The sequence below is a fragment of the Antedon bifida genome, chromosome 3, assembly GCF_963402885.1.
Source record: "Antedon bifida chromosome 3, ecAntBifi1.1, whole genome shotgun sequence".
NCBI classification, from domain to species: domain Eukaryota; kingdom Metazoa; phylum Echinodermata; class Crinoidea; order Comatulida; family Antedonidae; genus Antedon; species Antedon bifida.
Window position 1 is genome coordinate 20,636,875 of NC_136228.1, and position 13,972 is coordinate 20,650,846.

The 13,972-nt window shown below is 37.0% G+C and overlaps 1 protein-coding gene across 1 annotated transcript; it reads right to left on the reverse strand.

Moving 5' to 3' along the window:
• Window positions 1-8,151: 8,151 nt before the first annotated feature.
• On the reverse strand, window positions 8,152-13,746 carry LOC144837218 (uncharacterized). Its single transcript, XM_078692234.1, has 6 exons — window positions 13,731-13,746; window positions 12,699-13,232; window positions 10,374-10,448; window positions 9,484-10,026; window positions 9,106-9,153; window positions 8,152-8,771 (listed from the first exon to the last, which is right to left on the reverse strand). Exons 1-6 carry the CDS (start codon window positions 13,744-13,746, stop codon window positions 8,152-8,154), a joined length of 1,836 nt encoding a protein of 611 aa, XP_078548360.1.
• Between the last annotated feature and the right edge of the window lie 226 nt (window positions 13,747-13,972).

Genomic DNA, 13,972 nt, shown 5'->3' on the forward strand with positions numbered 1-13,972 from the left:
GATGGCAATTTCTAACATCAAGATATTCTAGTTGTGGAGAGAATTTTAATAAACAAGCTAATTTTGATCCTTCTATTGAAGCTAAGTTAATCCCAATTAAATTCAATTCATCCCATGTCAATATCCTATCATGTTCATAACAAGCATCTATAAGACCTCTTAGGTTATTAACTGACAGGCTGTAATCATCAAAATGAAAATCATTAGTACAATAATCACTCCTAGCATCACCAATTTCTATATATTCAGAAGCATGATGTGTAGTATAAAGATTCAATAAGCGAAAGAGTGAAACACCATCAATTTCTGAAAGAATGTTTCCCCTTAGATCAAGCATGCCAGGTTTCAATACCACATTGTTTTTATCACATTCACTCAATAAATCTTTTATAATACTACCTGAGAGATGGCAATTTCTAACATCAAGATCTTCTAGTTGTGGAGAGAATTTTAATAAACAAGCTAATTTTGATCCTTCAATTGAAGCTAGGTTAATCTCACTTAAATTCAACTTTTCCCATGTCAACATCTTATCGTGTTCATAACAGGCATCTGCAAGACCTCTTAAGTTTTCAACTGACATGCTATAATGATTCCATCCAAAAGTAGAATAATTCATACAATTTGAATCTAACAACTTAAATAGTGTACTACCATCAATACCTGACAAATTGTTTCCCCTTAGATCAAGCATGCCAGGTTTCAATACCACATTGTTTTTATCACATTCACTCAATAAATCTTTTATAATACTACCTGAGAGATGGCAATTTCTAACATCAAGATCTTCTAGTTGTGGAGAGAATTTTAATAAAAAAGCTAATTTTGATACTTCATTTGAAGCTAGGTTAGTCCTACTTAAATCTAATTTTATCCATGTCAATGTACTATCATGTTCATAACAGAAATCTACAAAAGCATATAGGTGACCAACTGATAGTTTACATTTTCTAAATGAAAACTTCTTAACTAGTTTTACCAACTTACAAAGTGTAGCAACATCAATATCACTTAAATCATTATAATCAAGATGAAACTTTAGGTCAAGTGGCAAGATATTTTCAAGAACATGGTTTAATATAATAATGGTTAGACTGTCAGGTTTAAAATAGATATTTTTTAGGTTAGGTGAATATTTCAAACAATGTATCAATAAATTAGTACTCTGTGATTTATCAAATGAAATATTTTTAAAGCCATATTGAAATTGAAATTTGTCCATTATAGTTGCAATAGTATCAATCTCGTTTTCTTTCACAAACGAATCTAATTTAAATACTTCTTCATCATCACTTATTGGTGAATACATGAATATTAAGAAATGAACTACCATAGTACAAAATTTTGTAGTTGGTATAGTGGGTCTTTTCTCCATAATCACTGAATTCCACTGTTCATTCAAAAAACCATAACATCTACTCATAAGTTTTACCAATTGCATTTGCGATGTTGCTACTTGCTCACCCACAGGGTTAATATAATGTAGAGCGCATCTAAATGACTTGGACATTTCTAAACATGTTTCTTTAAGTTCTTCATCACTTAAAATTTTTGCTTCTAATTCTCCTATTACAGAATGTTCATGTTCAGCCTTTACATGGTTGAAATACTTTGCTAGTGAATACAAGTTTGAAGCTTTTACTTTCAGCCAATGTTTCATAAATCTACCAGCATCAGCACCTAGGAATCCTATAGTGAATATGATTGTCATATGTAGATATTTATTAAACATTATCATTTCACACTCCTCCTCCTTCACATCACCTGACTTACACTTATCAGCAAGGTAAAACCCTGCTAATGCCTCTGAAACTAGCTTGTGTGGGGGAGCAAACATCACTTTTTTATCTCTTTTATTAAGAGGTGGTTTTTTGTAAACAAATCCAATTTTTAGTGCCAATTCTACTATTGATTTATTCTCAAACATATTTGAGAACTGAGACTTGTAAATTATCAGTTCATTTGTTTTTAGTCGTTCATAAATACATTGGCCTAACGCTAGGATAGCAGTTTTATAATCACCTCGAATTTGTTCAAAATGTGCAATTGTAGATTTCTTCCCCTCACTATTTATTTTGGATAAATATTGATTTAAAGTGCAACAAATTAGTTCTTTGAAAAGATCTGACAAATCATTGGGAAGCTTTTCTGATTCTTCCCAAATGCTACAAATCAGAAGTAATAATAAAGGAGATGAACACAGTTCAATGATATCTATATTTCTAAATGGATCAGTGTGTTTGTTCTCAGAATCTGAATCTTTTAAATCTGAAATTTCTGGATCGGAATATTTTGAATTTAAATCCTCTGAATCAGAATTCGTGTGTGAAATAAGATTTAATTTTTTGATTAACACTTTTCCTAATTTAGGTTTTTCTGTAAAATATTTCTGAATATAAAGCTTCATACTTCCTTCACTAAATCCATTAACTTCAATACCTACATCACAGTTTTCAACAAATGTTGTAATATTTTCAGGTCGTGATGTTATTATTGTGGTATTTTTATAGTCAGCGCCAACTTGGTAATAATATAGACAATACTCACACAGATAATACAACTGAATAACCGATACTTGAGGTATAACAATAATGTAACTTTATTAACAAAGCAAACAGTAAACATTCGTATGTAAAACAACAACAACGAGGCGGCTCATATGGAGCGCCGTACGTGACATAACAGCCAAACTGGCGTGACTACCTTTTTTCCTTTTCTCAAAAAAAAACAAAGTCAACAACAAAAACGGCAAATCGGGACAAACTGTGAATCATATATAAAAAATTGAAAAACGAGCTTTCATCGGGTAGACTGCCCTCCAGCTTGGGGATTATTCTGCCCCACAATACTTATCAGAAGTCACTTGTCAAGTACAAAATCGTTAAGATGAGTGGGTAAGCGATGACTGCGAGTAGATCGTCTGGGTTCTATCACTGGTGGTGGAATAACGACTTTATGGAGGTCAGTGAGAGGGCGGACATCATCAGAAGCAGCAGGAGTTAAGAACTCTGAGTCGGTACCGGTAGGCAATGGATCAACCTGGTAAGCGTGATCGGCTGGGGTTGACAGCTCAATAGGTATGTTTGTACGCGGTGGCTCAGGAATTTGATAATCGTCATCGCTGTTCGAGTCCTCTTGGTAATAATGTTGCGATCGAGGAGATGGTGACGAGGGAACCTTGTAGCATTCAGTACGCTTGACTTTGTACGCCGTACTACGTAACTGAGAACCGATAAATTTGCGGATATTGCACCAAGTGTTATCAACCGACGTTACGAGATAACGATGACGGGCCTTTGACTTGTTGCGATCGGCTAAGACGTACACAAGATCACCAACATCAATATCGGAGCTTGCTGGAAAACGGCCCGTTGGAGCCTTTGATCTTTCACTATGTGCATGATTGGCTAAACGACGTTTGTGCTGTGAGATAATTAATTGACTGTCAGACAGAGGAATTTGGTCGTTAGTAAATTGGTCGCGTTGTGTCCACATCTCCCTAGAAGAGAGACCACATGAGCGTAGTCGAGAGTTTAAGCAAGCCATAGTAATTTTGAGCATAGTTGGGGTGACTAATCCACCAGTGGGTTCTTGTGTAAGAAGTTCGTCTTCCACTTCACGTACGGCCTTTTCGGCGATTGGGTTCTTATTTGGGTTTTTGGTTCTTCCTAGCTCAATCATTATTCTGTGGTGCGCTAACAACTTATCGCTGACCAACGAAGCAAATCCAGGAGCAGGGTCGGTGCGAATTACAGCGTGTGGGCCGTCAAGAGGCCTGAGCTCAATACAAAGGCGGATTAAACCGTCTCGTAGACTGTCGTGACGTTCGCTGTCGATAATGCACGCGACTGTAAATGATGTTACACACTCTCGCATCACTAGAATAAGTTGTCGTTCACGCTTAATTACATCAGCAGCGAAGGTGGTACCAACTGCATCGGGTGGGTCTCCGGTGGACTGCGGGATAACGGTATGTGGAATAGAGCGAAGGGCAGCGCAGTGGTGACATCTTGCTGAGATACGCTCCACAGAGGCATCCATGTCGAGAGCGAAGAAATATCTGCGAACGATCGTTTTAAGCTGATGGCACGAAGGGTGGTCAAAACGCAGATGAAGTGCTGTGAGAAGGCCCTCGAGGACATCACGAGGAACAACAATACATTCGCGTACGGGTGCGAGTGGCTCATCCCTACGAACGACCAAAAGACCATCCTTGGCTATGGTAGAAAACCGTAGAAGGCGCTTGACATCTTTAATGTTTGTGATTTTTTTGTGGGGGCGAGTACCCTGAGAAAGGTGAGCGTGAGTGCGTCGTAGGACCGAACATTCAGACTGGATGGCCAGCCAAGCAGGACGACTAGTGAAAGGTAGCTTAGTGGAGCCAGATATAACGTCTTTAATGTTCACTTGGAAAACAACAGAGTCTTCGGTTTGTTGGACAAAAGAGCAGATTTGGCAAGAAGGAGCGTCACAAGGTTGTGCGTTCCTGCTCCCGAAGTCAGACGGCATATTTGCGGAACCTGCGAGGTGGTGAACAGATGCGTGATAGCGGCTAACAGTGGATAAGAAGGTAGAAACCCGAGGACTCACAGAGAATTCACCTCTGCACAACTTTTCGTAGGCTTGGACACACGGCTTACTGTCTGTCAAAATGTGTGCCTGATGTGCGGATTGTATGATAAATGGACTAAAGTGTTTTGTGGATGCGGCAATTGAAAGAGCTTCGACTTCACATGGTAACCAGGTCATTTGTCGTCCGCGTAGTTTAGCGCTATAAAAACCAGCGAGTAATGGTTTGCTGTCACGGGAGACATACAAGGTGGAAGCTATGCCATATTTCTTGACGGCACCATCAGTAACAATCCACAATTGGTCACTTGCTCGTGGGATGGCAATCGTGTGTGGTGAGTTGAGGATAGATTGCGCACTTGCGAAACTAGCGAGCAATTCGTCAGACCAGTCTATCTTCTCTTGGGATTGTCGTCCAGCGACAGCAGCTTCAAGAGGTGACAAAATAGGTGCACATCGCGGGAGAACGCGAGATAGCATCTTAAATGCGCCAATGAACGATCGTAATCCGGTCACGGTGACTGGTCTCGGGCAGCTAGATAATGTTGAAATGCGATGAGAGCTAGCTCGGAGTGTCCCTTGGCTCCATATCCACCCAAGAATGTTAGTAGTCTTAGGACAGATAACGGTTTTGGTAGCGGATAAATGTAGTCCTGAGTTGGATAGTGCATGAAGGATTCTTCTCCATACGTTCAAGACCTCTTCAACTGTATTACCGCCGCAGTAAAGATCATCAGCGAGTTTTGTAGCTGAACCTTCTTCTAAAAAATCACCCACTACTCTGCTTAGAAGTTCTTCCAATGCGGTCTCTGACCCCGGCATGCCCATTGCGCAACGGGTATATACCCGGACACCGTGAAATGGAGTGACGATTCCGCAATATTTCATGGACGGTTTTGAAAGTGGAATTTGGTAAAAAGCGTTGGTGAGATCCGTTGTTATAATGTATTTCCACTGTCCGATTTTAAGAAGAGTGGAGTCGACGTCAGTCATGAGTGACGGTTGTGGTTTGCTGTACCTGCCGACATCGGCAAAGGATGTCACTAATCTGGAACCGCCGTTGGGTTTCTTCACGAGGAATGACGGATTGAGATATTCTACAGCAACTCCAACATCTTCTGGACGGGCAAAAACTCCAAGTGTTTCGAGTTCGTCGAATTTGTGTTGTAGTTCAAGGAGCTTGTCTCTTGCATACTGAGGAAGACGACCTTTGCGTTGTGGGGGTTGGACTGGTCCCATATTTACGGTGGCAACAAACGGGCCTACAGCACCATTATAACCTTTAAAGGAAGGGTTGAAAATGTCATCATACTCCTTGTGGAGGCTAGTAAATTGTTCGAGTATGTTGCGAGGTAGAATGCTATCCGGATCCAGCTTAATGCTATCAGAGAAGCAAGTGTGAACTGTTGTAGTGTTAAGCTTTGGTGGTTTAATCGGGGATGATGAAGTGTCAGGTAGGTTAGGTGTAAACACAGGGCTAGCTTGGCAAAACTGTTCATGGCGTGAAAGCACTTTGGGTTCGTCTGACAGGTTAGGAATGCGAATTCGTCCGGCAACGCACGATATGATACGTGGTTCAGGCCAAACATGAGATGGCAAAGATGTTTTCGAGATTGGTGCATCAATGCGAGGTTCAATAGCAACAGTGTCTATGTCGGTGAGGTCATTTGGGAGTGAAAGTTCAATGTAACTACCTGGCCATATCACAGTGCGTGTTGAAGGAGCACGGAGAACATGAGCGCGTTTGATCGAGTGGCGTTCGGACGAAGTGGTAGGCAAGGAGCCATAGATGTATGTTGTGCCATCGGCCATAACTACTTGACGCTTAGCGGGGCGGATAGAAATATCATTCTGTTCCATGAACGGTGTACCAGCGAGTAGCTCAACGTCGAGGTCCTTAACGACGAGGCCATTGAAAGTCAAGTCTTTATTGTCACGTGTAAAGGTGACGTTTGTCTCGCCCATAACCTGTAACTGTGAAGATCCATCGGCTTGGTGTGCTGATTGACTACTGGGCTTAATCTGAACGCCAAGTAAACGTGCAGTTGATTCACGGATCATGTTGCCAGTAGCACCGCTGTCTATAGTAATATGTACGGTATTATAGCCGTGAAAGGCTTCGAGATATGGCGACTGACGTACCTGTATTCGAAGAGCTGAGGATGAACCAGATGGTGGGTCGTTGGGATCCTCGACACGGGTGGAATCCTGTTCATAGCAGTAGCTGTCGTCATCGTCGAAGATGTTTGCGGCCCGGGCACGTGCCATGTAGCGGCGGTCACGTTCCGGAAGGAACTTGCACTCACTGAGAAAGTGGCGGTCTGGTCGTCCACCTTGTTTACAAAATGGGCAGCATTTATTTGGTTTGTTATTGTATGTCTGAGTATTGAATGTCTTAGGTGGGTAGCGGGAACGCGGTGGTTGAGAAGGAAGAGAAGCTGGTCTTTGAAACGGTAAAATCGCTGAACGCATGACTCTTGTGTCATCGGAAGTTTTGATTTCTTCTAATAGGGAAGTCATAGCTTGTGAAATTTCAGGCTTGATGGACGCCAGTGTACGTGAGCGAAGCTCTGTGCCATACCTCTGTTTGACGAGTTGGGGAAGTGAAGGGTGAACTAAGCGTAGCCATGTCAGTGTGAGTAGGTTTTCAAGTGAAGGGGTGAGTTCTTCGTCTTCCGTAATAGGTTGATTGTGGTGAGTTATAACACTGTCTGCTTGAAGAAGATTGTCATCAATGAAAGCTAGCAAACGTTGGTATAGATCCTCTGGGCGTTCATCTGGGCCCAGACTAATGTTAGCAAACTCTAAGAAATGAGCCCCACTAGATTGGAACCCGTAATGTAATCGTATGCACTGCCAGATGCAAGGTAGTGATGTGGATGATTTTACGATAGTGTTTCTTGAGATTACAGGGCAATAGTTAGCAATTTGACCTAACATTAGTTCCAACATGGTTACTTTCTGTTGTGCAGATAAAGCATTAGCTACGTTGTCTTCAAAACCATTGTCATCAGTGAACCCTCGGAGTGGGGAAGCTCTGGTTTTCTTGCCCCACGAAAAACCTTCCACCAGGAAATTGGCGAATTTAGTGTCTAATGTTAACGTGTACATGAGGTTTTGACGCCAATTCTCAAATGTGTTTATTGTTTCGTTTTTACCTAAGCACCATTGCTTGGGGGCACGATTGGATGCAGCCATTGTTGTGGTGTTTATACAAAGTGTACTGAATGAAAACGTTATTCCTCTATTGACGAACGGAGAATTACAGCGACGGCAGTATGCGCCGGTCAGTTGCTCGCCTGTGGATGTGCGATAACGGCAGTATAAGTACTATAGTTATAGGCTAGGCCTAGGTCTGCCTCCTGTGTAGACGGTAAGTCGATATTCTTGTGGGCAGTAAAATGTGTTGCGTAGGATTTTCGTCTCCTGACGCTGCCACCACGCCAACTTGGTAATAATATAGACAATACTCACACAGATAATACAACTGAATAACCGATACTTGAGGTATAACAATAATGTAACTTTATTAACAAAGCAAACAGTAAACATTCGTATGTAAAACAACAACAACGAGGCGGCTCATATGGAGCGCCGTACGTGACATAACAGCCAAACTGGCGCAGATTTAAATTTCAATAATTGTAATGGTTTTTTAGCATCTTGCTTTAACTCATCTAATCCATCTAATAGTATAACTATTTCATTCCCCTTTTCTATCATGAACGTTTTTATTAATTCTTTAGGTTCCTCATTGGATATCTTTTTGATATGGTTAGCAAATATTTCAAGGTCAATTTCACCAACAATAGTATCTATGATTGTCTTTCCTGGCTCTATGTCTCTGATATTTAACAGAAACAACACTTTGTCAGCAAATGTATCATCATTATTAGTAGCCCAGTTATAAGTAATGTGTCTAAGAAGGGTTGTCTTTCCCATCCCCCCTTTACCTGTTATTAGAACTTTACATGAACTTCTATATTTTATCATCTTCAACACATGTACTAAATTTGTTGGTTTAGCATCTTGCCGCCTTGTTGCTTGGTCAACCTGTTTTTGTTTTGTAGATTGAAGTAACTTGAGATCTGTGAATACGTCTGCAATGTTAACTTTGTGTTCTTCATTAAAAACTGCTGTTCCCAGTAGATGCATATCTTGATATGATTGTTTTTTGTGTTCTTTCAAGAACGTCTTGATAACTGTTAAATAAAATTAGTAAGTTTCAAGTTAGTAAAGATAAATGAAACAGCATCTTTTCTATGAATGTTTTTTTTTAATAGAAAATATAAATATATAGTAATTCATAACTTTGTTATAACTTAATTCTGGTCTAGGAAGAAGTTTACCTTCTCTGTAGTTATTTAAACTCAGCTGTATACCACCCAAAATATACAATTAATTACAGTATGTTCCAAGTCCAATTGTATGACACCAACCATAATTTACAATCAAGTTCAATTATAATAAATTTTAGATTTTGGCATATTGTTTGCAAATGCAATTTTATTTTTGTTGCCAAAATTGATAAAATACCTTTATCTATTGGTGATAGCTTCATTATTCTTTCAGTAGATTCTGCAACTAAATATAAAAAATATTAGCTTTAAAATATCACATTGAACTGGACTAGTCTTTATTCTGAAAAAAAAAGCCCTAATTTTCACAAATATTTTAGAAATGTAATGGGGAAAAGGAAAAAGGAATGGGGAAAAAGAACGAGAAAAAGAAAAGGAGACAATGACAAAATAAGGAAGTGAAAAAAATATAAAAAAATAAATTTTAAGAAATATGGCTCACAACATTTTTTGTCAATGATTGTTCTCTCTTTAAAGTCCTTAATCAAACTCTAGCTGTTTTGATATTTTTGATATTTCTTTACTGGCACAGTGAGTAATAAGAAATAATACATACCAAGTAGTCTCTGTGTAGTGGATTTTCCAAGAAGATGTGCAAACTTATCTATGTGTGCAGGTGTGTTTAGGAGTTTTTCTCTCTCTAGTATTAGCACAGAATCCCAAATATTTGTCGATTTAAATGTTTTCAGTACATCATAATTATGATTAACTTTCCTCAACTCATTTTTTCCACAGTCTCTTAAAACCTGGAATAGTTGTTGTCGAAACAATGACAGCCTTTCGTCATCAACAGGTTCAACATTGTTATCTATCATATATTGAATTACCAGATCTTCAGCCTCTCTAAAACCGGTTAAAATTGCAATATCCAACAGAACAGTAAATTTATAAGGTGTGATTTTACCAGTTCGTTGAAGTTCATTCAATAAAAGAATTCTTCTACCATCATCACGGGTAAAATCTTCCACACATATCTTATCACACAGGCAGAATGTCAACCACTTGTAAAACTGACCCTTATAGATATTGCTAAGTTCATATTTTAAAGTTTGGAACTTATCCTTAAGGTACAAGGCATCAACATCTGCTTCAGTTTTGTCTGCAAAAAATAAAATAAAGCAATCTTATAAAATATTAGAATGTATAAATCTTATAAAATAATGTGTGTTCCAACTTGATATTAAACTGATCATCAACATAGGATCAATCTAGACGGTATATGAAGACACTACAGCACAAACTTGATATTCAGATTTTACCTTGTAGTGAGCTTTGCATCGGTAGATGAAAAGAGGACGGTAGAGAGAAGAAACAGTAACATATACCTGCGCATGCGTCTAGGCCCAGTAGAAGTATTTAATTTAATTGGTGTACATTAAATAATTATAAAATTCAAATATTCTTATGTGTTTAATTTTTTTTATACAACATTCAATGTTATTATACCTTTATCTGTTGGTGATAGTTGTTGTTCCCAGTTTAAAGAAGAAGGCTTCATTACTCTTTCCTTTGATTCCACATCTAAATTTAACAAAAATATCAATACAATATAATCAATGTCAATACGTCACAGTTTGTATGATTTATGTTTATAAAAGTGAAAAGAAATATATCTTGTATCTTGTGAAAAGGGGGCCATGGGGATGTCACATACCAGCACTCACTGTATGGCTATGATTTCAACCACCTAAAAGATTTTGTTATTATTGGCATTTTAATGATATTCTTGTTGGGAAAATAGAATAATGAATAACCTAATTAATATGCAATACGTTAAATAGATTACACCAATTTTATGCTATCCATGTATAATTGCATGCTTTAATGTCTCTTCACTCTTTGTTCATTGACTCTTTGCCAATAGAATAAATTAGAATAACGAATAACCTAATGAATATGTAATATACTAAATAACCACAAAGACACCTATTCTATGCTGTCCATGTATAATTACATGATTTAATGTCTCTTTACATTTTGTTCATTTGCTCCATTGTCATTTAATTAATTTTTGTTCAGTTTGTTGATATAAATTGATATATTTATGAAATGAATAGGTGTTGTAGGTAAAATTAATTTTATTTAAGACTCAGACAGAGGTAACATACAAAGGCAGCTACATATCAAATGTAAACTACAGAATACTACTGTAGTAAAGTATACACAATTTTAAAAGAAAACAAAATTACTACAATATTGTAAATATTAAACAGTTCAATGTTTTTTTCTTTTCTAAATTGTTACTATGTCACTTTGTATTATGTTTCAGGCTTGCCCAACACAAGTCCTCCTTCATAGGGATCAAGCCTTCTTTCAATGTTACGTTGTCATATTATATATCTCCTTTTATTTTGTTACTGTCATTGAAAGTAAAAAAAATAAATGTTTAAATGCAATGTTACTTTTAAATATCCTAAGATGTATCTCAGAATTTGAAGATTTCTGTAATTTTAAATTAAGGCCAAATCATAATAAAATAAAGGCAACGTTTGAATCTGCCTCAAAAGACATTGTTCTGTATTACACTACTAACGTCACTAATTTTATTTTAATTTTATTTATTTGATTTCAAAAATAATTTACGAGGATGGTCCAATTGATCATTAGGGACCCTCATAAAAATACAACATGACGAGACATAAACATGTAACAATAAAAATTAAATTAAAATAAATATAATTCATAAGGATAAAAGCACAACAAAATTAGAATAAAAAATTAAAAGAATAAAATTGACCATCTCAGAAGAAAAAGATAGGAAAAGAAAGCAACTAAAAAAGAAGATGGTTCTTGTACAGACATTTGAAGGAAGAGTAAGATGAAGCAAGTCGGATATCTAAAGGAAGAGGATTTAAAAAAGTTGGAGCATTGAAGCTAAAAGACTGTTTGAAAAGTTTCAAGTAAGGTCTATAGATAAGGAGATCATCGTTAATGATCTGCCGTGTGGCCATGCGCCCATTAGATGTGATCTTAGCAAGTAATTGAGAGAGCAAAATTATGGAGAGCTTTAAAAGTAAGTGAAAAGAAGTTGGAGAAGGACACGAATAGCTTTGTTTTGGAATTTAATGGTAGCTAATGGTAGAAGAGGTTTAGACCCACAGACAGAGCAATAGTAGTCAAGTCAAGAAATCAAGAATTATACAAGATGTGAAGGGAGGAACTTTTAGTAAATTTGGAGGTAAGAGCAAGTAAGTAGGTAATTGAGTTTATTTTTTTTGCAGAGCGATGATGGGATTTCCAGGTAAGAGTATTATCAATGATAATGCCAAGGTGTTTATGAGAGGTAACAGATTGGATAGGGGAGTCATCAAGGCTGGGGTAAATTCAGTTGCTAGCTCTTAGCTTAGAAGGAGAGCCTAGAAGCATAGGTTTTTTTTGTTGCTAACATTAAGAGAATCTTGTTAGACTTAAGCCAGAGAGAGAGAGAGAGAGAGAGAAGTTGAAGAGCAGAGTTTAGTTTCTGTGTGGATGTGTTAGTAAGTGTAATAGATGATGGTATCATCGGCATACAATCAACATTAATACATTGATCAAAAGAAGTAAGAGCATAAGGAAGATCATTAATGTAGATAGAGAAGAAAAGGGGTCCTATGATAGATCCTTGGGGAACACCGGTAGAGTAAAATTCAATAGAAGATAGAGTCTGACCAAAGAGAACTTGTTGGGAGCGACCATTAAGATAAGAATGAAGCCTACCGATACTTAAAGGAAAAACGCCATAGTAGGGTAGTTTGATTAATTAATTAATATTCAATAAACAAATAAACTAACCATCAATGAAAATCCTCTTAGCTCCTGTCATTTCATTTCTTTCTAAACTTGTAAGAAATTTCTCCATCTTTTTAAAATCCTCATCAATGATTTTTCTGTCCTCAAAATCAGTAATCAAACTCCAGCTGTCTTGATATTTTTTTATTGGATTGTTATATAAAGAATTTAGTGTGGATACTTCATCCTCTTTAAGTTCTAATCCCAGCTGATAAACTTTTTGTCTGTATGGTGTCAACATCGATACCACATGTTTCTTAATATCTTCCGGAGGTTGATTCTCAACATTTGACTTGAAGCCAAATTGCTTGGTTATCTTTATTGTGTCATATAGAATAGTAAAATTTGATGAACTCAAACTTCCAGATCCTGTTAAATCCTGTAGTAGATCTATAACACTTTTAGCATTACCCAACTCCACATTAGACATGTTCAGATGGTCTTTGTATAAAAGTTTCAATCTTGTGAGATATTCACTTCGATCATACCAATTTGCTATATCAGTCACCAGTTGCCTGAAATCATCCTCAGAGATTTCTATAATATACAAATGAGATGCAAGATGTATAAGTAGCTTCATCTGCATGTACACAGAAGGAGATTTGAACAATTGCTAAATCAATGAAGCATGACTATTATGTAAAACAAAAAATCCAACACCACCACCCCCTCCCCCCTCCTCCATTCTATTTTATCATAGGTATGTTACCAAGATTAAAATATCTACAATTACAGGACTTATTAATTAACATAGGATAATAATTTTCAAAATGTTATTCATTATAAAATATGAATGAAAATTAATACATAGAATAATATGCATTAGAATTCCCAATTGTTTGCAATATCTGAATACTGATTTGATCATCTTGTTTTCAGCCCATCATAGAAGTACTAATGAAGACAAGTCTATCTGGTGGTAACCAGACTAAAGAATGGACCAAATGCATGACTTTACTTTGATTTCAGTTGCCAGGAGAATCTATTTTTTGCCAAAAGAGTTATTTGTTTGGTCATTACATCTGTATTTCATACCTTTGGTAGATGCCATGTTGTTCAACTACTGTAGATTTTGAACTTCACAACTCACATCCTTATTATTGTCATTCGTATTCAATCTGTAAAGAAAATTGGTTAGGAAACATCATTCTATGATTTGACAGGAAATTATTTATTTATCATGTAAAGTATATGCAAATTAAGGTATGACATTTCTAGCCATGAAATTTAATATTTGGGTGGTATGGTATCAATTTATTTAAAAAAAATGTTTTTGT